Here is a 22,181-nt window from a genome sequence, read left to right as displayed (position 1 = left end):
CAGTGTCTTTCTTCAACACTGACTTAGTGCATGTTAAAGAAAATTAAGTTCCTTATGCGAAGACTGAACAGCAGGTATCCAGGATTTTTCATCCACCTTTCTACAATTTAATTTTACCCACAGGAGATTCAAAGAGAAAAAATTAGATGGCAGTTATCATCCATCGTTTTCATGTATGAAAAATCACCCAATAGTCTTGCAAACGTCTCTGGATACCTGCCTCTGATATGAAGCCAAATTTTTATACCAATGCAGTTAAATATTTTAGTTTAATGAACAAAGTGGTCATCTAGTACATATTTCTCTTCCTAGAACACTGGCTAACCTTTTTCATAATCTATTAAAAAGTCTGATAAATATAGAAGACACATGATTCTCAAGTTTTTTTTATAAAAGTAAATTTTATTCACAAACTTTTTAACCAGTAAATTGACAAAATCTTGTAGCTATACAAAATATTTGAGATTCTTCACTGAAGAATAAAGTTTCCTTCACAGATACTCTGAGAAAATAAAAATCTTCCCCATATTTCTCAACTTGAGATTCATTCTAACTTTGCACATGTCCACATTACCAGATGGGACACACATGTATTCATTATGCCTCCAGGGGCATAACATCGTTCACGGAATGTCTTTCATGAAACACTCAACAAAAAATCAAATACTAAGTCGCAAAGGTATAACTCAGCAGCCATAGTAAAAACATTATGATATTTTTCTTAATATCTACTAATTCGTATACTTTTAACATTTCAACTTCCTTATAAAATTTATTCCTTGGTATATTTTGTTTACTAAAAATGCATTTCATGCATGTGATTGGTAACTCAATAGAAAGGCAAACTTAAAGTTTACACCCTAAGAATTGAGCTCAGATCTACTTCGAATACATAAAATGAATATTATATGCGATGATGAAAAAGTATGAACAATACCTCCACTAAGTACGTGAATGCTACAAATCATTATCACTCGATTTCAATTACCTCTTTAATAAAAGAAAAAGCGCTTATGCAATAGCAAGATAATGGAAGCCCCATGAATTATCTACTTTATTACTTGTTTAAGGCAGTCGATTGTGCAATGAAAAAAAATTCAATCATCTCACAAACAATGCACAAAAAGATTCTTTAAAGATGGTATGGTTATCTGCCCGACGAATCACAGATGAAACTTGTGCCTAGCCATCCATGCTCAAACAATTACCATTAGTAAAGCAACTATACCACCCCTTATCATGCCTGATGATATAGTGAAAATCATGCCGGTGAGGGCACATACTTAGAGCTTTGACCATGGCAATGCATCTTTGAAAGGTTTAAAACATCTTGACTGTGCAATTCTTGAGGCGATAAGGAACACGAAAGATCAGGGTCAATGATGCTTAACACACTACCAACTAAGTGAAGAGATCCAGACACTAAGACATGTATCTTCTTTCTCTTTCCACCGTCAAGATCCGATGGCATAGTCAAGTCCTTGATGGATCCAAGCGCATTTGCCACGCAAGCATGCAGGCTTACTTGTGCCTCCTTATTGTACATTTGCCAAATAGTGCGGTGTTCCTGACATCTGGCACTAACAGCCTCTTGAGACACCATCATGTTTGTTTGGTCTGAAAAAGCATTCACAAGACATAATTAAAAACTTTACGGCAATTATATTTGTACATGTTTGTACATTAACACGTTGCATACCGGGGTATTTAAATTCCTAGGAACGCCGATTTGGAAATATGTACCTATTAGGGCTTAATGCCTTTGGTTTAAACATGGTTAAAAAGATAATGTTTAGAATATAATTTTACCCAATCAAACGTTATGATGCATCAATTCATTAAGAATAACGAACAACAACTGAAAACGTACTAACTAATACGTATTGTACGCTTTAAAATTGTTTAGGTTGACGTGCCTAAATGACGAGAATCTTCGCCATCTGTCCGGAACGTTTGGGAAAAAAATGACGAGAATTCTCGCCATCTGTACGCAACGTGTTAACCCATGGGCTGCAGGAGTTCACGATTTTAGCAGCCAGCCAGTGCAGAAGAGACTCCCTGTGCAGGAGGCACCCCCTGCCACGAGGGCTGGTCTGGTAGAATCAAGCCCCAAGCCCCTTATGGTGATGGAAAGTGCCCAAGAGCAAGATATCCAGTCAGCAATAAATATTTTAGGTGAATTCAGCAGTCAGCGTGCAAAACGTATAAAAATGTTGCCACACTCTTAGAGTTACCGTATTTGTCTGAATATAGTCCCCCCTTTCTTTTCCAAAAATACCTGCGGTAAAAGTAATGGGGGGACTATATTCAAACGCATTTCTTAAAATTCTCCTGAAGCTGAAGCCTCAAAATTAAGGGGGGGGGACTATATTTGGAGATATACGGTGATAATTCTGCTGGTATCTCCTTTCTCCCACCTCTCTCGTAGCGAAACATCTCCTCGAAGATAAACATTCATGTGATTTTGCCTCAGAGATCGTCCACGTGGAGAAAAAAGGCCGTAGACTGGACACTATGAAAAAATTGAAAATTGTACAAGAAGGAGCCAATCATCTTATGAACGAACAAATATTTTTTGGACATTCCCCACTCCTTACCATACCTTTCCCAAAGCACGCCACGTAATGATGCATACCTCTCCTAAACTTCCCCTTCCACCCATATATAAATACAGCTTCGAGACAAACTAATCCTCATTGTACTTGATAATGACCTAATGGTTGAAACGCGTTGTACTTTAACCCTTTAAGCGCCAGCCCATTTCAGGTGGGATGTTCGAAGACTGCCAAGGCTATTTTCCGGAATTAGCAACATTTCAGATTTAAAAATTTTTCAACTACTTAATTTTATTTAATACGTCTAGATTTTTTTCCCAATTCTTAAGATAACTTACATCTTATAACCATCGATAAATTATGGGGATTTACATAAATTAGAGCCGTTGAAAAGGCCACAATCACAAAAAAAAGTGAAATAATTCGAGCTGATAAATCGGCCCATGGCAGTTTTCGCTCAACCAGCGAAGGCCGATAGTATATCGGCCCGGTGGCAATGAAAGGGTTAAATAAACCAGTGGAAAAGTGCCATCTCTATTTTCTTTTAGTACTTATAGGATGTCATTCCACTACATTTCCCCTTCTTCTGTTAGTTTTATAATCATTAGTCTTTTAATAGGAGGCTGGAATGAAAGGTTTAACGAGAAATTGACTCTCAATTGCAATCTTGAATTTATCTTTTGAGTCAAAAGACTTAAATTTAATTGGTGGACGAGAAGACCCTGTAGAGCTTGACAATTTTCTTTCTATATTTATTTAGATTAATATTATTTATTTATAAATAATGAAAATTGCAAGACATTTAAGTGAAAGTTTGGGTTATCCGTGTTTTCCGATTATTCGTGCCGTCTCTCCCCACCATCAGCCCTCATAATCGGGAGTGTACTGTAGTGCTAAAATTATGAAAATCTGATATATATAATATATATCTGAAAATATATGGACCTATATCGTAAGATACGAAAGTTAGCAGGCGATTGATTTTTATCCTGCAAAATTCCAGATTTTTCGTCCGAAAGATATATAAACACACATAACAACGTTGAAACTGAGTTATGAACAAATTAAAGTTTACCAGTATGGAAAAAAATCTGCTATAAACATTTCCTGCAAGTTTCAACTTTATACTAAGAACAGTCTGCCGGAAAATGGATTAGGAATATAAACTCGGAAAAGTCAAGTAACTAGCCGAAATTCGAGAAAATATTTTTTATAACAATTGTTATAAACAAAATCGAATAATTAATGTCTCCACTTAGCGTAGCAACCCTTTCTGCTTCAGAATATATTTTTATACTTGTGGAACGAGCAAATTAAAAAAATTGCCAAAATTGTTCATAGCCATCTGGTTAATTGTTCTAGAACTACACCAAAAACGTATACGATTTTTGTACGTGTGGTGAGCTCTCAATATATACTTACTCTATGATATTATATATTTATAAATTATGAACATTGCAAGACATTTAAGTAAGAGTTTGGGTTATCCGTTCTTTCCGATTATTTGTGCCGCCTCTCCCCATCACTAGCCCTCATAATCGGGAGCAAACTGTACCTTAAAAAAAACAATAGCAAACCCACCTGAAGTTAAGTCCATTGAAGGCTTGGTAGTGTTAGGGGAAAACATTACATGTTTGAACAGTCCACTCTCAGCAAAAGGTCCTAGAAGGTTTTCAATATTCCGGTCCCCAGTCGAATTGAAGAGGAGGACTCTTGTTACTTCCTGTGCCTCATTCTTGACTCCATCACCAATGCTGAAACCAAAAGATAAATTCAAGTCCCATCCGACAGACTGTGATTAACTGCCTCCCTAAAACAATCAAGCAGGGATCAGGCATCTCCATCATAGTCGGGATTTGAACACTGGCCAACAAGGTGGGAAGCCACCATGCAAACCCAATCCCCAGTTCAAAATATTCCGCATAGTCATTAATAGAGATGGGTCAAAAAGAATGTAAGAAATTCAGATTCGAAAATTCAGATATGCATCTTGAGGAAAATAGTTACAAGACATACATGTGATTTTTCATTAAAATCCTACATGATAAGTTCATGATTTTGTTCACCCACTACCTATTTAACGACAATATTACAGGGAATTATAGTTTTAGCCAAGTTTCTTTATCTCTTAGATTTCCAATGGCTATTTTTTTTGGTTCTGTTTGAACATATGGACTTTTCACTTTCACAAGCAGATTATACAACATGGTAACGATCCAGTTCATTAATGCTCAACCATACATATTATGAAAGTGTGCATTCCCTAGAGACAAGGTTAAAGTATTTTAATCCCAAAAGACATATCTCATTTTCCAAAAATCAGGGGAAGCCCCAATTATTTCTACACTCTGACATGCATTGATAATTCAAAAGTAGGTAGGTCCTACATCCAACTTTCATGAAATGCAGATCACAACTGAGTTGTTAAATAACAAGGCACTTGCAAAAGCAGCAGAAATTGAGTAGGTAATTAGCAGAAGATTACAAAAAATAGCTTACCATGCTTCATGACCTATGGGAGAGATCTGAAGAGATTCCTTTGTAAACCATTCCAAACAGGCTTTGATACTTTCAGCAGTGTGAGCACCATCAAGGAAGAACGTTATTCCAGAATCTAAGAAAAACAATAAAAAGAATGTAAATTAAATAGCACCTCATCCCAAACGGTGAAACAGGAGCCAAAAATTAACCTAACCATAACGAAAATTCAATAATTTCATTCATTCTTGTGAGATATCCCCTCTATAGGCCACCCAAGGCATGAGTAATCCAAACATTTCCATTGATATAACTTTGTTATTGAGAGCGAACATGTGCTGGAATCACCCACATGAAGCGGATGGAAGAAATCGTGGAGAAGACGGCATTAAACAGGCTCTTTCAATGGAATGAAAGCATCAATGGCGTTAAATAGATTTTGAAATGAAAAGACCGAATGATCCCACTTATAAGTATTAATTATAGAGATGGTCAGACTGGATACATCAGATTCAAATATCCTCCGATATTGCCCTTCACCAGATACATAGGAAATAGCTTATGTATGGCATATTTTACCAATGTCTCAGTACAATCTGTACAGCTTAAATCAATAAAAGATTAATTGATACTGTTTTTTGAACTTATTGAACCCATTGTAGAAAATTGTGCAGCAGTCTTTGCACACCTTCATCATCACTGTCGAAAACATCAGGGTGGATGGAAGAAGGGTTAATGAGGCCTTACATTTTATATTGATTTTTTTCTCCCAATTTATGGATTTTTAATACCTCTAACATACTCAGAAAGCCTACTTTTACGATAAAAATATGGAGAGGAATCACAGTAAATTCCGGTGAAAGATTGATTTTTTCCAGATTTTCAAATAATTTGTCCAAAATGCTTCAAAATGAATGAAAAATATAAGTACTATAATACGGCTAAAATAAAAACCAAGTACCTTTTATTCAATTAATTTTATGTGCAATATATTGAATGTTTTTTAACGAACCCTGGTGAAGAAAAAATTGAAATATATTATTTCCGCCAAAATGGAGCAAAATATGTACTTGGAAAATCAAGACTTACTCCAACTTTGCATTAAAAACCCACTCTTGGTCAGGTTTTGAGCGGAATGCTCCAAAAAATATTTTTCATACTATCTACATGCAGCAAAATATTAGGAATGGCAACCGTACGGAAATGATTGGCAGCATTAGTCCATTTTTAATCCACCCTAGTTTAAGTTGATGGTTGGAGGTGGTGCTTTATGGAATTTATTCTTATTGAATGAAAATTAACCTATGATTTTCCGCATAAAATATTTATTAGATCACTACCGTGGTTTCGACGCTCCGCATCATCCTCACCTTACCCTCGCCCACCACCCTAGTTTCTCCTTGACCCCCACCCTAGTCCATCATCATGAGCAGCACCACTGGATACAAGCAAGTGGACAGAAAGAACAACATATGAGTGGGGAACATCCTCTATGACTGGCAAATGAAACGAGGACACTTTCAATTTTTGCAAGACTGGCCAAATATTTCCATGACTTTCTAGGGCCACTTTTTTCTTCCGACCTTCCGCATTTTTCCAGACTTATGCAGTGAACTAAATGGCAAACACTTCCCTTTCACCAGGTAAATCAGAACAAACTGTCATTTGTTATCCACCTCGTATGTACCAAGAAATTTCCTGTCACTGACGATCAAATTCAACGTGAAAAAATCATTAGGATTACTGAGTATTTGAACCTGGATCTCCCAACGGCCCACTAATGACCCAACATCACAATTGAGTAGGAAAATTCAGTAGATGGATGGGAAAAAATGTTATACATATTTAAATGAAGTCTTCTCGATTTAGCCATGTTCTCAAAACTTTAAAATGAAAAACTTCAAAAGTTACCGCCTACTCTTCATGAGTTAGTGAGTGACATCATTTTTTAGTAATGGTTCATCAAGTCAAGTTTCACTGAGAAACCTGATCCTTGATGTAAAGAATCTCTTATGAGATTGTTAATGACAATGAAGTATTTGTGACTGATGAGTGATGTCAAGAAGTAGTGATGAAGCGGTGAGCTGCTCGGCAAGAGTCAGTGACGTCATGTCATGAACTTAAAAGCAAAAGGGTCATCAAAGCTCATCAAAGTTTCACTGCAAATACTTCAAGAAGTATACATTGACAATCATTCATAGTAAGACGGGATGAAACATGGAAAAATATGGGTCTCTTTCTTTTTCAAATAATGAACAAACCCACTGCCTATCAGACACATTACCAGTTACACCACCCAGGTGTTACTGGTAGTCACCACCAATCTTCAAAGCTGAATTTCAGACTGGGTTTACAGAACAAGGTGCTGATGACTCAAGTCCACACTGTAGAGATGGAGGTCACACACACTAAGCCACTGCCGAAGAGAAAACTCTACTTAGGCGCTATTTAGCAACAGGCGTTTTCCAAAGCACAGCAAAAAAAATGTAACTTTACACACAGTTGCACACCTGGGTGCAAAGTCATCACCACCAAGAAAAATATCATTTGGATTCGATAGGATTCGAACCCTTATCTCCTGGTTGCTGGTCACATATGCTACATAGTATGTACTAGTTTCATGAAGCTCTTTGTCCTATAAATTTATTCTAAACTGAGACATTTTCAGTGCGGCTAATGAGAAGGGAGTCTTCTAACCTTGCCAGTGTAATATCTGTGTCCTTCCAGGCCACTTGCATTCTATAAGTCCATTGATCATCCCAGCATCCAGTTCGAAAGGTGATGCTATACACAGATGCTCTCCACTGCTGCTGCTACCTGCAATATGGATTAGAACTCAACTTGAACTGAATATCCTGCTGAAACTGTTGTCATCAGACATAAAAACAGATAGATGGACACCCGGAAATCATGACAGCCACTAATCAAATATATTATCTAATTATATCAATAAAATACAATAATTTTATTAATTTAAGACTGAATTACACCGTGCATTTGCCAGAATTCAGTATCCCCACTCAAAGTTTGACCATGATTTCTGCAAGATTTGAACCTTGTCCAAGAAGAAAGATGATCTATTTCATCCACTGTGGATACAGAAAAAACTAAAGTGGAGGTGCAAAAGCTATCGTGAGCTACCTTTACTTTTATCATAATGAAAAAAATAATGATGCCACAAGCAAATTTTAAGAAAGTTTTAATTCAACTGATTACACGAATATACAAGAAAATGCCATCTTATGATATAAAAAATTTACACTTGTGATTCTGCGATGTTTGGCATTGCAGGTGGCCCTGCAGAGGGGGGGGCGAATGCAACCCTTTATGTATCCACCATTGATCTCATCAATAGGTGGTACATACCTGACATATCTCTGATGCACATTCGGAAGTATGGTGAAACTTTCACAAAGAAAACAGACAATTTTCACGATTGTATTCATGTGAGATGACAAAAGAACGCCTTCTCCATATACTCTATCTTAACTGCATGAAAGACTGTTGGATTGCTACGTTCATTTGAACATCTTGAGTGAGAAATTCTTTAAAAGTTGGCAGGCTCTGAAATTCAGAAAGGTAGCAGTTTTCCTGTTCGATTAGGATCGCCTCGCATGCTCCTCAACCCTACATCCCCCCTGTTGCCTCACTCACAACGTAAGTGTAGGAGCGGTGCCCTTCAATAGGGTGGTTTCCTATTCTGGTTCCAGCTGCTGAGGCCACCTTGGTGCAAAGCTATGAGCACCGCTACGATGCAGGCTGCTAGCAGGTAGCGCTTGGCTTGAATAAGGATTATTAATACCATCAAGCAAAGCGAACACTATCAAACGAAGCGAATACTATCAAACGAGGGAAACTTTCTGACCTTAGGCAATTTTAATAGGTGATTATTAAGAAATGCTTCCCTGAGCTTTGTGCCTCATGCATGCATAGGTAATCTCTGATGATGTAAAACTCCTGACTACTCGTATAGCATCTAGGTCCCTGTGACATCACGTGGAGTGGCATTGCATGGGCCACAATCTAGCCTTTTTCAAATGAGGTTAAAATTGGCCATTAACATTCATCTAAACTGGGATTTCTAAAACCAAATAATTTGTATATTATGAATACCTACACTAATGGTGGGTAACGAATCACAATCAATGCCTTTCATTTTCTTTGATGAAAGAAACTACCCTATAACCAAGGCAACTCAAGAGTTGCCAATTGATGAGCCTCTCAATGCTTAACGGGAACATTCACAACAAGTTCCAGCATAACTGTACACCATTTGACATTAAACTTACATAACTTATTGATTATAGGCACACTGACTTTGATAACTCTAGTGAAAGCTAAAAATATGAATGAATTACCACTGAATGAAGACTTCTCATGCCATTTAATCCATACATTTGACAACTGCAATGCTAGAGAAGCATTTCCTTCTTGGACTTGAGAAGACAATGCCAGGCTCAACGGAGAATGACCAAAAGAATACGACGACAATGGTGGACACACCTTCAAAGTAACCTAGAAGTAAAAAATCACCCATGAGCAGTCAATCATGACAAAAAGTGAATGTGTACAAAATAGATAATTTGACTGAATTGGCACAAATAGGTTGGAGATTCATATAACAAGTTTGATCCTTTTGAATTAAAGACTCTCGGTCTGAATATTTTTAATTGAATGAATTTGTAGATAATGGCTATGCACTATCGAATGCACGTAATTGTGTCAACGGATAATTAAATAAGCATCCAAAAACAGAGCCAATTCCTTTCCCCTGACAGACTATAGGTGTGCTACAAAACCAAATATAATCTTGACAATTTGACCGAAAGAATGGAAATGGAAATTTTCAGATTCATGTAATCCCACTAATAAAAATACATATATTGCTATTGCACAAATACTTTATAACCCAATCGGCTTCAATGTTTCAGTTTCAATACTTTCCAAGGGACTTGAATTTTAAATGGCAATAAAATGGATAAGCAATAAAATAATTATGGTATAGTACAAAGTCTAATATTCTAGTTCAATGGCCTTCCACAAAGTGATGGCCAAATATCTATCTCTACACTAATCATGTCATCATTATTTAATTTTATATATTTATTTAAAACAGCACGAGAGAGAAACTATGAATTCAGTTTTTTTCTTAGATGATGCTGGGTTCTTAGGGTTGTCTCCGCTTTTCGGAGTCAGATTCGACATCACACTCCATTTCCATAGATATTCACCATTCTACAAAATAAACTGCACACAGTGATCCCTAAAAAAGAGACCACAAATATACCTTCTTCTCTTTAGCTCTTTCTTCCAGGGCCTTCAGTGCAATTGGAGCTTGTCCAAGAGCTGTGAACGCAGGAGCACCAGTCTTCATTATGCCCGCTTTCTGCCAAGCTATCTTATCCAGCGTGTCTCCAAGAATTTTCTGATGGTCAATTCCAAGAGTGGTGATACCAATAACAACAGGCTTCCTGTTAAAAACAAAGAGCACTATTTACTGCCAACCACTTTGTACTTAGTGAGATTTAAAAATCATACATATATTACTTCTGAACAATGGCTGATAGAAAATTCTTGAGCAGAGGCTGGCAGCCCTCTATCTACAAAACAAATGTTGTGGCCCACACCAAATTAGTGTGAAGCGAATTAGTGTAAATGTAAGCTTTATGAACACCGAAATAATCTTACTCTTCAAAAAACAGGGTTATGAAAATATATACATCCTTTAGAGCCAAAAATATACTGTGTCTACTTCCCACTACCTAATTAGGCAGCTATAAAAAATATATACAGAGATATACCTTTATTAAATATTAGATCAGAAATATGGAAAATTTTAGATCTCACATCCATTTTCTAGCAATAGTATGGCCAATAAGGGAAAGTGCAACCTTAGTTCAACCGGAAGTGCAACCTTATGAGCTCAAACAAAATTCATAATGGCCTATCATGTACACAAACCCATTCCTATGCGAAAAAAGAAATTTTATGCATAGAAATAAAATTACATGATGAAATTGACTAAATAACCATAACCATTAGTAAGAATACCCACATTTGCTTGAAGTTTACAGAAGAAGAAAACATTATAGAAGAAACGTAACATAGACAACATACAATATTTCAAAAGTAAAAATGCAGATTTACCAGCCTTATACGAAAAAAAAACTAAGAAGACATGAAAAAAATATTTATAAAAGTATCATAACGATAAAAACCTTGACCAAGTTGCTCTCAATTTTTCTTGAACAGAAGAATACGACATTAGAGGGAGAGCAAAGCCTAAACAGAAAGATGTGACGATAGAGTTGGAAAGAGACACCATACTGTTAGGAATAATTTCCTTATAATTTCACTGCTGGCATATTAGTAGAATCAAAACACATTAGTGGGCTACAACACTGATATTTAATTACAACTTTCAAATTTAGCTACATACCTAAAAATGCAATGTAAAGTGATGGCAAGACAAAAAGGGTTGTCAGATTTTTTTAAAACATTATCAACTTTTAATTATTGAAAACATTTCAGCAGAAATGACTTCTTGACCCTTCGATCCCCATCATCTTCCAATTAGCGTTTGTTACATCGAAACAGCAGTTTACCTGTAAGGTAATTATCATTAATGCATATGGGTGCAGAATTTGGCCACAGCTACAGGGACATCACACATGATGGAATTTGAGATGGATGCTGAGTGCCAGACTTTTTCCTCTCCTTTTGAGGGATCCTTGAATCTGGTACATAGCCAGAAGTTTTTAAGGGGGGTAGCTTAAGAGGTATGTATTCGGGTTGCCTCTACAGCACTCCCTCTATAATTTGGCAGTATACTTCTCCAGCCCTGCTAGTGATAATAATAATAATAATTCTTTATTGATTCCAGGACATGTGGACAACATGTATAGAACAAGTCAAGTATGTACAACACAAAACATAAACAATGAAAGTAAAAATTAGGAATTCAAATGCAATGACATATACTCATCAACAGAATAACAAGGATTGCTCACTAGATACAAGTACAGTTTTTTCTTAAAGGTGCTCATAGAGCGTATTTCCCTTAACTCTTTTGGCAATGCATTGTAAAAACTCACTCCAGCATAGACAGGGTTTTTACAATACATGCTTAGATTATGGGGGACAATCCTGAAGTTTTTAGATCCAATGTTTTTATACATGCAGCTATCAAGAGGTAGCTCAGTAATTCCAGTAGTCCACTTCACAGGTGAGCCTAGTCCAACTCAGCAAATAGGGGAAGTCATTAAGAGGGGAGATATGTATAAACAGTTCAGTGGACTATTGATACGAAACAATACAGTACGGTAAGTTTAATTTTTCTATATTGTATCCTTACTTTACTTTAACACTCTAATTTCATAAATGAAGTGTATAAAAGAATACATTATACACATGTATGTATACAATAAAACATAGCTTCTGCTATCTAATTATGCCATTGTTAGTGGTTTCCAGAAATCTGGTGTTTTCGGTAATCCGGCAGTGCTCTGGTCCGATAAGTGCCAGATTGTCGAGAGATGAATTTATAGGTAATTAATTGTCAATTTGCCAGAATCAGAAAAGCATACATTTCATTAAGTTAGCAGTATATTTCAATTGCATGAGATGCTCCTGGGCCAGTGGCCTCCTCAGCAGATTTGTTCCAGGTAGTCAAGGGAAAAAAAATTGGGGAGGAGAGGAGGGTGGCGCCCCAATGCCATGACTACAAGCCAGCAAAAAACAGTCCCTGAAATATTGTTCAACTCGTACGTGTCCAAAGAAAATTAATGTTTTTAACCTCGAATTTACCTTAAGTGGAATAAAAGTTTGTAGACACTGATAGAACAGCAAAAAAATGAAAAAAGAGTGACAACAATAAGCATGTCATCCAGAAAATAACAGAAGCTAAAGCTCTCATTTTTAGTCACTAAAAAGCTGCCAAGGATGCTATCACCTTGAGTGATAGAAAAAGCAATCACGTGGTACAGTTTTATTACTTAATAATTAATAATAATAATGTAATTAAATATTAAACTAATGTGTAATGGCAATGCAAAAAGTAGAACACTATGGTGTCTCATAGCTTGCAAAAATATGCATGCATAGAGCCAAAATTAAGGTATTTTGAATAATTTTACAAGTCACAGGAGCTATCTGTGAATATGAAAACCTCTGGTTTGGTCACAACCCAAGCAAGGGCTAACTGTGCCATTATCAACATAATATCATGATTAACCTTATGACATTGGTGCAGTCATTTTCTCCGCCAATTCCAACTTCAATCACTGCCACATCCACTCCTTCCTTGATGAAAATGTTGAAGGCTAGTACTGTTAGGAACTTGAAGTAGGGTGGCATGTCCTTCTCATGCTCCTAAAACAAATTTTGAAAAGTTACATAAAAAAGTGCAAACTCATTAATGCCATATAGGTAAACTTGTTGAGGGGAACACACATGAGAAATTCATATTTGTGGCAGAGCCCCAAAGATGTTAGAATTCATAAGTGTGTTGTGGGAAAGTTATCAAATTAAAAAGTGTAAGAGAGCTGCATTACATTGCACTTCTCACACCAAACCTCAAACATGCGGCAAACATTTGGGATTCAGCACAGATAGGCTAACTATACACTCACCCTTTTCTCCATTAACTTGTTATAGACCTTCCAAAAGTATGTGGCAAACAAGTTATGGCTAATGGGTCTCCCATTCAACTGTATCCTTTCTCGTACTTCAATTAGGTGAGGAGATGTGTATAATCCAGTCCGGATTGGCATCGGAGAGAGCTCAAATGCCCCTTTCTTACTGCTACATTGCTTCGTTTTCTCCTGAAAGAAAGACGACCCAAAACAAAATTAATACCAAAAGAAGATCCAGATTTATCAGTGATGGTAAGTAGGCCCAAAAATACAGACCAAAAAAGGATAAATCACATTGGAGTGAATCAATTATTTTAAATGATTATTTTCATGTGAACACAAATAGCTTCTCTGGCCCAAAGACAATATATCATCCCCCTTTTCATTGAAAAAAAGAAAGAACCTAAGCTGAATGGGTTGTAACAATTTTTAACTTTTAAATGTGTCCTCTGTGGTGAAAGCTTTATAAATGAATTATAGTAGTTTTCCTATACCCCACACCTAGCTCTTCCACTGCTAAATACCTCTGATCAAAAGGCATACTATCATTATTACTATTTAAGTACCTACCGAATTCCATGGAGTATTTAAGTATGTAGTATTCTGGCAGTCCACCCTTCCTTCATTGACTTCCCTCTTCAATTAATAATAAGGCCGCCTCCCTTTCTTTCTATCTAAAAATCCTATTCCATTCCTTTCTCTCATTTATCCAACATTCTAACACTGTTTTCAACATCCCCTCCCCGCTCAGAACTCGCTCCATCCATACATTTTGTCTCATCCGTATCTCATCCAGAAGCTGCCTCTCCTCACCCACCAAGACCAGCACTCCATCGTTTCTCCTCCTTTCCGTCCACTTTACGTTCTCCTTTCTCCTCCACACTCACATCTCAAATGCCCTCACTCTTCTCTCGTCCTCTTTCCTAAGTGTCCATGTTTCCACACCGTAAAGCTCTACACTCCAGATCACACTCTTAATTAACCTTTTCTATGAACTTTTACATAATGATCCTCTCATATGCTCCTTCCTGTTCATGAATGCCTTTATGCTAATGCAATTCTCTTCCTGATGCCCTTACTGTTATATTTGACTTCCTTATTTAAGCATACCGGGACTATCATCATATGCTCAGCAGTCCATACCACCTTGTCCGGTATAGTCCACAAATTTCCACAGGGGAGAATGACGCCTCGATAGCTTAAATGGCTAAGCACTCGGCCAGAAATCGAGGGATCAGGGTTCGAATCCCGGTCAAGGCGAATGATTTTTCCTCTGTGGATTTTTCGCACTATTTTACTTCCTCTTGTGCGGTGCCCAAATACTTGAATTGCAAGTTGATTTTTCCTTCAACATACATTTTAATGAAGGCCAGGGAGATGGGTGTTGTATTTTTTGGCTTGCCACTTTGATGAGCCTGGATTCAAACCTAGTAGAAGGCAAGAGAATTTTGTTTGGGGGGAGAAAAGGTTTGGGGGATAAAACCCCCCCAGACCTCAGAGAATTTTCAGTGTCTAAACAATGCAATGATAGATGCGGAGTGAAAGACATCTTCAGGCGAAGAACAGGACAGGTGATAAGTACATCTTCAGGCAAAAGAAATGGGTTGTCTAACTGGCTGAAACTGGTCCCTGAGTGGGTGAAAGGCATACCCATGCAATGCATTTTGATGGACAAACGGCAAATTTATGAGCACTGATGATGGAAATTAAAGTGTGGTATAGTTCAGTTCTCCCTTGTTAACAGTAGTGAAATTGACATCACTCGTCATGGGAAAAAATTTCCCTCGCCATAAATCTCAGTAAATTACAATAGAAATGACGGAACCTATAGTGTGTAGTCATTTGAGCAGTGGCAAGTAAAGTCAAAATTGCATCCGGTTAATTTCTAATCTAGGGAAATGTATGGTTTGACAACACAGCTAGCAGACTAATAGTGGTAACACAATGTAGGTTAGAGAGCAACTTAATTTCCAAGGCCTTACGCAACACCCGTTGTTATGTAACTGGTTATGGACAACCCACCTGTCAAGAAACTTTCTCTACACTCACCCCACTTGTTTTGGCCTTGCCCTTCTTAGATTTTTAGAACTCAGTATAGTTTCATCTTATCATGCATTCATTTGGTTGTTGCCTAGCCAGTGGCGGTCCATAGTTAGCCTATCCTGGTCAATATACCTCAAAGCTCAAAAAAAAATTTCAATACTACCACTTCATCATCTTGTAACTGAAAATATGAAATAGAGACAGCAAAAATGTAGTGATTTTTTTTCATTTGTGGTGATCTCCCAACGATCGGATTTCTGTATTCGCTTGTTTCGTTTTTCACCGGAAGTTTTTTCTTATAATAAAATGCAGTTTCGTCATGTTTTTCAACACGTGTGGTCGCTCTCAGTTATCATTCCTAAATAATCTCTGACAATCGTCCTTCCGATTAATTATTTACATAAAAAAAGAAAGGAGTAAGAAAGAAAGGAGAAAGTAAAGAAGCCATCAATATTTTAAAAAAACACGATTCAGTATAAAAATGAGAGAAAGCCTACACGCATAAAATCATGGCGTACTGATGGTATGGTTTATTTGTTTAATCCTCTTTGTGCTATACTTCTTCCTGGGGTACTAGCAAGAAATTTGGAGGGTATTTTAATAGACTATAGCAACTATGGAAAAAAAACAATAGAAAGCTATTTTATTACATATTCATATGCATTTTTTTAATTGATGAGGTTAAACTGGTTAATATTGACAAAATATTTTTATATTTACTGAAATAAGTTATAGTAATGTAATAAGTTAAATCAAATTAAATAATGGACTATGTAAGAGCCGATATATCGGTCCGCCACACTTTTTTCCCAAGCGGCTAAAGGCGATAGATCCGCCCACCGCACTAAAAGGGTTACGGAGTCCACTACTTTGGCACAGAACTGAGCATATGGCCTTGTCCTATTATTCCGATGATCATTTGAAATTTCCCGAAAAAAAGGTTAAGCACGACATGATCATTGGTGAAAGCAGCAATTTATCCAACGAAATGACCTGTGGATTTTTCCTCTCAAAGAAAAATCTTCCAATTCCATTGATAAATCAAATAATGTTTTCGCTAATGGTGAGCCCTGTTGCCTTTCATGACGGGTATTTCCCTATCCCTCCCTTCCATTCCTATCCGTTCGTTGGAGGCGTCGACAGGCTCCTATCGCCGCGGCACCTCCCTCCTTTCTTCCTTCCCATCCATTACCCTCCCCGGGTGCCCAGGCATATCAATTGAATTATTGCAATAATTCAATCGATATGCCTGGGTCCTGGCCCCAGGGTGTTGTATCCTTCAGAGGGTCCCCTGTGGGACTTCATTCTCTGGTGGAAGCAGCAGATCCAGGGACAGGATGGGGGGGCAAGCAATTTACTATAGACAAAATGGTCATTTTGAAAATTTACTAATAATGTACATGAATTTATGTTTTAAAAATTATTTTTTCTGAAAATCAGTGACGAGCCAAGTTTATTTTACAAGCCTCGAAATTCTCAATATTTTCGTAACTTCCCAGACTCCCACTACTAACGGGAAGTTACCCCCTAGCCCAGTGGCATTACTATGAGGAGGATAGATTCCCCCAAAAGCCTCACACAGATAAAAAATTATTTAAAACTATTGTCCATGCTGTGATGATTTCTCACAGAATTATGAGTGAAACCAACATTTTTAAGTGCCAAAATGATGTAAAATCCAGGCAAGTCCTTTTTCAAAAATTTTCCCCCTGTTGCCTGGGGGGAGGGTCGTCCTCCCAGCCGCCCTCATCGCACCCTAAAGCATATTTCTAGTTATACCACTGCTGTAGCCTATAGCCTCCCCTTTGTCCCTATCCTGGATCCACCACTGTTTTGAGGTATTGCCAACAACATTCTGAGACCCAAATATGGTTTGACAGAACAATTAAAAATATAGGGACTACCTCATCCAGACCAAAGAATTGACAAGCAGCTATTCTGACAATTGATACAGGAGTCAACAAAAGGATTATGCCATTCACAAACTAGACTATTAGGTCCTTTAACCAAAAAAGGGGGAGAATTTAATTTTTCGCTAATATCCAGAGAAATTCAGAGAGGATAACTTCATGTAAAACTTTATGAAATGAATCTATAACATTGTACGTATACATTTATTTGATATCTCCAATTCATGAAGGATATTTTTAATGACTCCCATCCCACTTGAAAAACAAAATGGTGAAATGGGATTGGCAATGGCAGCATATATCTTTCGCACTCCATAATACCTACTACAACCTACATTCCTCAATTCTCTTGCTGCTTTGTCAGAAGTTGATATGGTGATGGGTAACTGAACTACTTCCTTGCATTAATTCAAGTAACGACACTGACATCAATCAATAAAGAGAAGATCATCACTGGTGACCCTTCATTCAAGTTTTGGTAATGCAATCAGAATGAAGCATCACTGCGCAATCCACCAGACTTCCAAAACTGATGCACGGCAACTTGTCCAAACAAGAACAGAATGTAAACAAAAGTGAAATAAAGAGAATCATGATTTCTGTAGAAGATATGAGACCACAGCATGAATGACAGTGCTATGTCACCCTCAGCCACCATATTAAAAAGGAGTAAACAAAAATTTAAAAATTAAGCACACACTCATGAAATCCTCCTTGCACACACTATTTCTGAATTACGCCTCATTTTATGAATTAAATAGGTGGCATACATTTATTAATACTTGCACTTAATAGTCTTACCATTCCATAATGCCGCAAAATTGACTCGCACAAGGCACAAGTGGATCCCTTTCCTTTAGTACCAGCAACATGAATGACAGGCAAGGCGTCAAGGTCTTCCAAACTGATTCCGGACCGAGCGAGGAACTTCCTCGTATCTTGAACATTTTCGTCTCTCTCAATATAACCCTTTTTACGTTTCTCTCGCACTTCATTCAGGACGGACGCATTTGTCTGTAACAGGTTAAGTGCCTTGACTGCTTCCTGGAATAAAAACATCAGTCGTTTATTCGGAAATGCGCGCCAACTTTCGCTACCAAGAGAGTACATTCCGAAAGAAAAAATAAAATACTTCACAGAGGTCAAGTAAGAGTAACGCTACTCCACATGTAATCAGATAGACGCATTGTGCAAGGGGTGCAATGGTCATTACGTAACGACACCAGCAACGTGCCCCACGCAAGCCGTCAATGATGTTATGATACGCAAGGCTTCCAAAACGTCAGCCTCCGATACATGCGAATAAAACTAGGGGTATTAGTCATTCTAAAAGCATTAGAGGGGAGCAACATATAGCACATTGTTACCCGATATCCTCCATTCTTCGCATCATTTGCGAACGCTCCCGAGCAAACGCTAGCTATCTCTTGTAAGCCTTTCACCATGGTCAGCTTTCGAAGCAAATGACGCATTACCTTTAGGACAGTTATATATGCACTTAATAGATGCAAGCGCGGGAACCACGTGACTTAGTTTCAGATAGAAAGCGGTCATGATAATCACCTTGATCACCGCTTTGAGTTTTCCGGTTTTTTCTTGTTTTAATTTGTGGACCATGTCGTCTGCTAGCCAATAGGAACGTCGCACTCGGTGCGCGCTCTATTTGACTTGCATATTAACGCATGTCCACGCCGTGAGCATAGTAAATTCGCAGGCAGCATGCCATTGGATAGGTAGAAGCGCTAATGCGAATTATCCAGATACGCGAATCACAATTCAAACCATGTTACTTTGCCCAAGGAAGAACTCAACCGAAGGATGAGCTCATTTGGAATTAGCACAAGAATTCTAATCGAGGAAAAGAGGAAGATAATCTGGCTCCCGAGGAATTCTCGAAATATTTCGCTTATTTATCATAATCCTCTTTCAAAAGGCCTATGAGATATGTGCTGGTGCACTCGATTGAAAGCTGCAGAAGTAACTCACATAGCTATGCGAGTTACTTCTGCAACTTCTTCACTTCAGCTGCTTCACTCTAGTGAGGGGCAGTCTGGAGTGATTGGGGGGCCCCTTACCTCTGGAGGGATTCAGAGGTCCTGCCCCGGAAAATTTTAAGGAGTTGTATGCCGGGAAATGAATTTTGACTCTATTCTGACTCTTAAAAATGAGATAGAAGTTAATTAAAAAATAGATTTTTTGTAAGAAATAATACTGTTGAAAGTGATAATAGGGTGATTTCCTTTTATTTTTTATTGCCTAAATCGAAAGATTATTACTCCTGCAGTAAGTATTTCACAGTATAAAATTTTTAAGTGACGATATACTTTTTTCGCGATTGAATGAAAAGTGAAAATTTTCAAGAGTGCGAAAACGCAAGTATGAATGCTGGGAAAAGCCCGTGTGACGTCATTCTGGTTTCGGCTGCCGCTGTGTGCGGCTATGAGCGCCGCTACGATGCAGGTTGCTAGCAGGTAGCAGAGTACCCTGCTAGCAGGTAGCGCTGGATTAAACAAGGATTATTAATACCCTATCAAACGAAGGAAATTTTCCGACATTAAGCAATTTTAATAGGTGATTATTAAGAGATGTTTCCCTCAGCTCTGTGCCTCATGCATGCATTGGTAATCTCAGACGATGGAAAACTCCTGACTACTCGTATAGCATCTAGGTCTCTGTGACGTCACGTGGAGTGGCATCGCATGGGCGCCAATCTAGCCTTTTTCAAGTAAGGGTAAAATTGGTCATTAACATTATCATCGAAACTGGTGTTTCTAAAACCAAATAATTTGTATATTATGAATACACTAATGGTGGGTAACGAATCACAATCAATACCTTTCGTTTTCTTTGATGAAGGAAACTACCCTATTTCACAGTTTATAAAATTTAATATTCTATTATATGGTTCTATTTTCTATTTGAATTTGTTCCTTGAAACTGCACTGACATCTAAAAAAATCTTAAATAACCGCATCGAGTAACCCTTCAAAATAGCATCAGGTTCCCTTTATTCTTCTGACACCTTTATTCTATTTATTAGAACCTTTTACACTGACAATGAGAATGTTCTAAATTATGTACCTATGAAAACTTAGAATTTTATAATTGCAAAAACTCAAGGTAAATAGGTTCAAGTAATCTTAAGTCTTTTTTATTACACCTTTCATATACGCTTCACGATAGACATGAGTGTTGCGGGGGCCCTCAGCATTCGCCGTCCAGCCGACCACAGCGGCTCACATTAAAACCTTTTTCACTTCTCTTTAAAGAATGTCATAGATGTTTCCATACTTTCAATATCCATTGCATATTTAAAAGTGGGCTGCTGTTATGAAAATGATACAGTAGACCCTCGTTATTACGAAGTTCACGGGACCGAAAAACCGGATGTTCGTATTACCGAAGTTCGTATGAACGTATCTTTTAGGAATAATAGAAAGAAAAAAAACATACTTTGTCAAAATTTCTTGTCTCTTAAATTACCCGCACTTAAAATCTTTAGAGTCAAGTGCATAATGTGCGCGATTTAATTATGCGCAAGTCCTCGATATACGAAGAAGATGCGTTCCGAGACCTCGCTCGTTAGTTAATAAACCTATGCAAGGCGTCGAGGACAATGGTTCTCCTTCAGGATGCAACACTGCAACACAAGCTTGCGTTAACTTACGATTGTGACGAACTGATATAGCTTGCAACGTAGCCGGAGCCGAAAAAAATCGCTGTCCGCGGGAATAAAGAATGGGCGAAACGCTGAACGGTTCCTCACTTCACACCGGATTAAATGATACTTTGTTCAGATTATGCCCTAAGTGCGAGATACTCTACGCTACTGTCGCATCGGCATACTCCCATGGCGCCAAAATTGACATTTCGGGAGCGCTTGAATTTTTAGAATGTTATTATCTCAGAAAGTTCGTAAATCCAATGTGCGTAGGAAGAGGACTAACCGTACGTCCAATTTACGAGCGATAATGAGTGGATCAATACAATTCCAAAGGAATGAAGCTCATTATGATGTTGCGTGCATATTGAAGTATCTCCTGCTGAAGAAAGAACCAAAATTGACGCTCTTGGCCACAGTACAAGAAGAGAACTTTTTTTTACCTTTTGTAACCGCCGGAACCGGGACTGAGGTTCGTAATAACGAACGTTTCGCAATAACTTTTCTTTTCTACAGATTGGATAGGCATTTTTGTCGGGACCAACGAATTGTTTCATAATAACGTTGTTCGTAATAACGAAAGCGAACTTGAGAGTAGAGATAACAGTACTCTGGGGCAGAGTTTAAGTGTGTGGCCCCCCCGTCCCCACAAGATAAAAAGTCCCCTTAACTCTGTGCCCCGGGGCAGTCTACCCCCACCCCCACCTATGGGTAGCCCTGTATTTAATCAACTTAACAAACAATTACAAATAATTGGTAAATACCTACGAGGCACTTATCAATTTATAATCCCACCCTATGAGGAGAGGAGAAAAGGTCTAGGTCTGGTGTAATCATGGTTGAAGAGTTGAAAACAAGCACAATATAATAAAAAAAGCCCTCTCAAAATTCCAGCTGTTAG

General features: G+C 37.8%; 1 protein-coding gene across 2 annotated transcripts; it reads right to left on the bottom strand.

The window, feature by feature from the left end:
- Positions 1–250: 250 nt before the first annotated feature.
- On the bottom strand, positions 251–19,202 carry LOC124168918 (folylpolyglutamate synthase, mitochondrial-like). 2 transcript variants are annotated; one of them, XM_046547309.1, is made up of 10 exons: positions 18,987–19,202; positions 18,421–18,663; positions 13,664–13,855; positions 13,267–13,403; positions 10,321–10,504; positions 9,392–9,548; positions 7,731–7,850; positions 5,055–5,169; positions 4,137–4,309; positions 251–1,617 (listed from the first exon to the last, which is right to left on the bottom strand). In XM_046547309.1, exons 1-10 carry the CDS (start codon positions 19,089–19,091, stop codon positions 1,262–1,264), a joined length of 1,782 nt encoding a protein of 593 aa, XP_046403265.1. In that variant the 5' UTR covers positions 19,092–19,202; the 3' UTR covers positions 251–1,261. The 2 variants fall into 2 exon arrangements, with proteins under 2 accessions (XP_046403265.1, XP_046403266.1); XM_046547310.1 differs by lacking the exon at positions 18,987–19,202 and adding an exon at positions 18,752–18,846.
- Positions 19,203–22,181: the final 2,979 nt, after the last annotated feature.

Source organism: Ischnura elegans, chromosome 12, assembly GCF_921293095.1.
Source record: "Ischnura elegans chromosome 12, ioIscEleg1.1, whole genome shotgun sequence".
Taxonomy (NCBI): domain Eukaryota; kingdom Metazoa; phylum Arthropoda; class Insecta; order Odonata; family Coenagrionidae; genus Ischnura; species Ischnura elegans.
The sequence above is the reverse complement of the archived record's forward strand: the minus strand, read 5'-3'. Positions and strand labels throughout refer to the sequence as shown.

Bases quoted from the DNA above. Each gene is read 5' to 3' on its own strand.
- LOC124168918 (XM_046547309.1), bottom strand. From the start codon at position 19,091: ATGCGTCATTTGCTTCGAAAGCTGACCATGGTGAAAGGCTTACAAGAG. The intron at 7,851-9,391 runs GTAATTCATTCA...TCCATATTGCAG, and splicing joins TGAGAAGTCTTCATTCAGTG to GTAGCAGCAGCAGTGGAGAG. The intron at 4,310-5,054 runs GTAAGCTATTTT...TTTTGGTTTCAG, and splicing joins CCCATAGGTCATGAAGCATG to CATTGGTGATGGAGTCAAGA.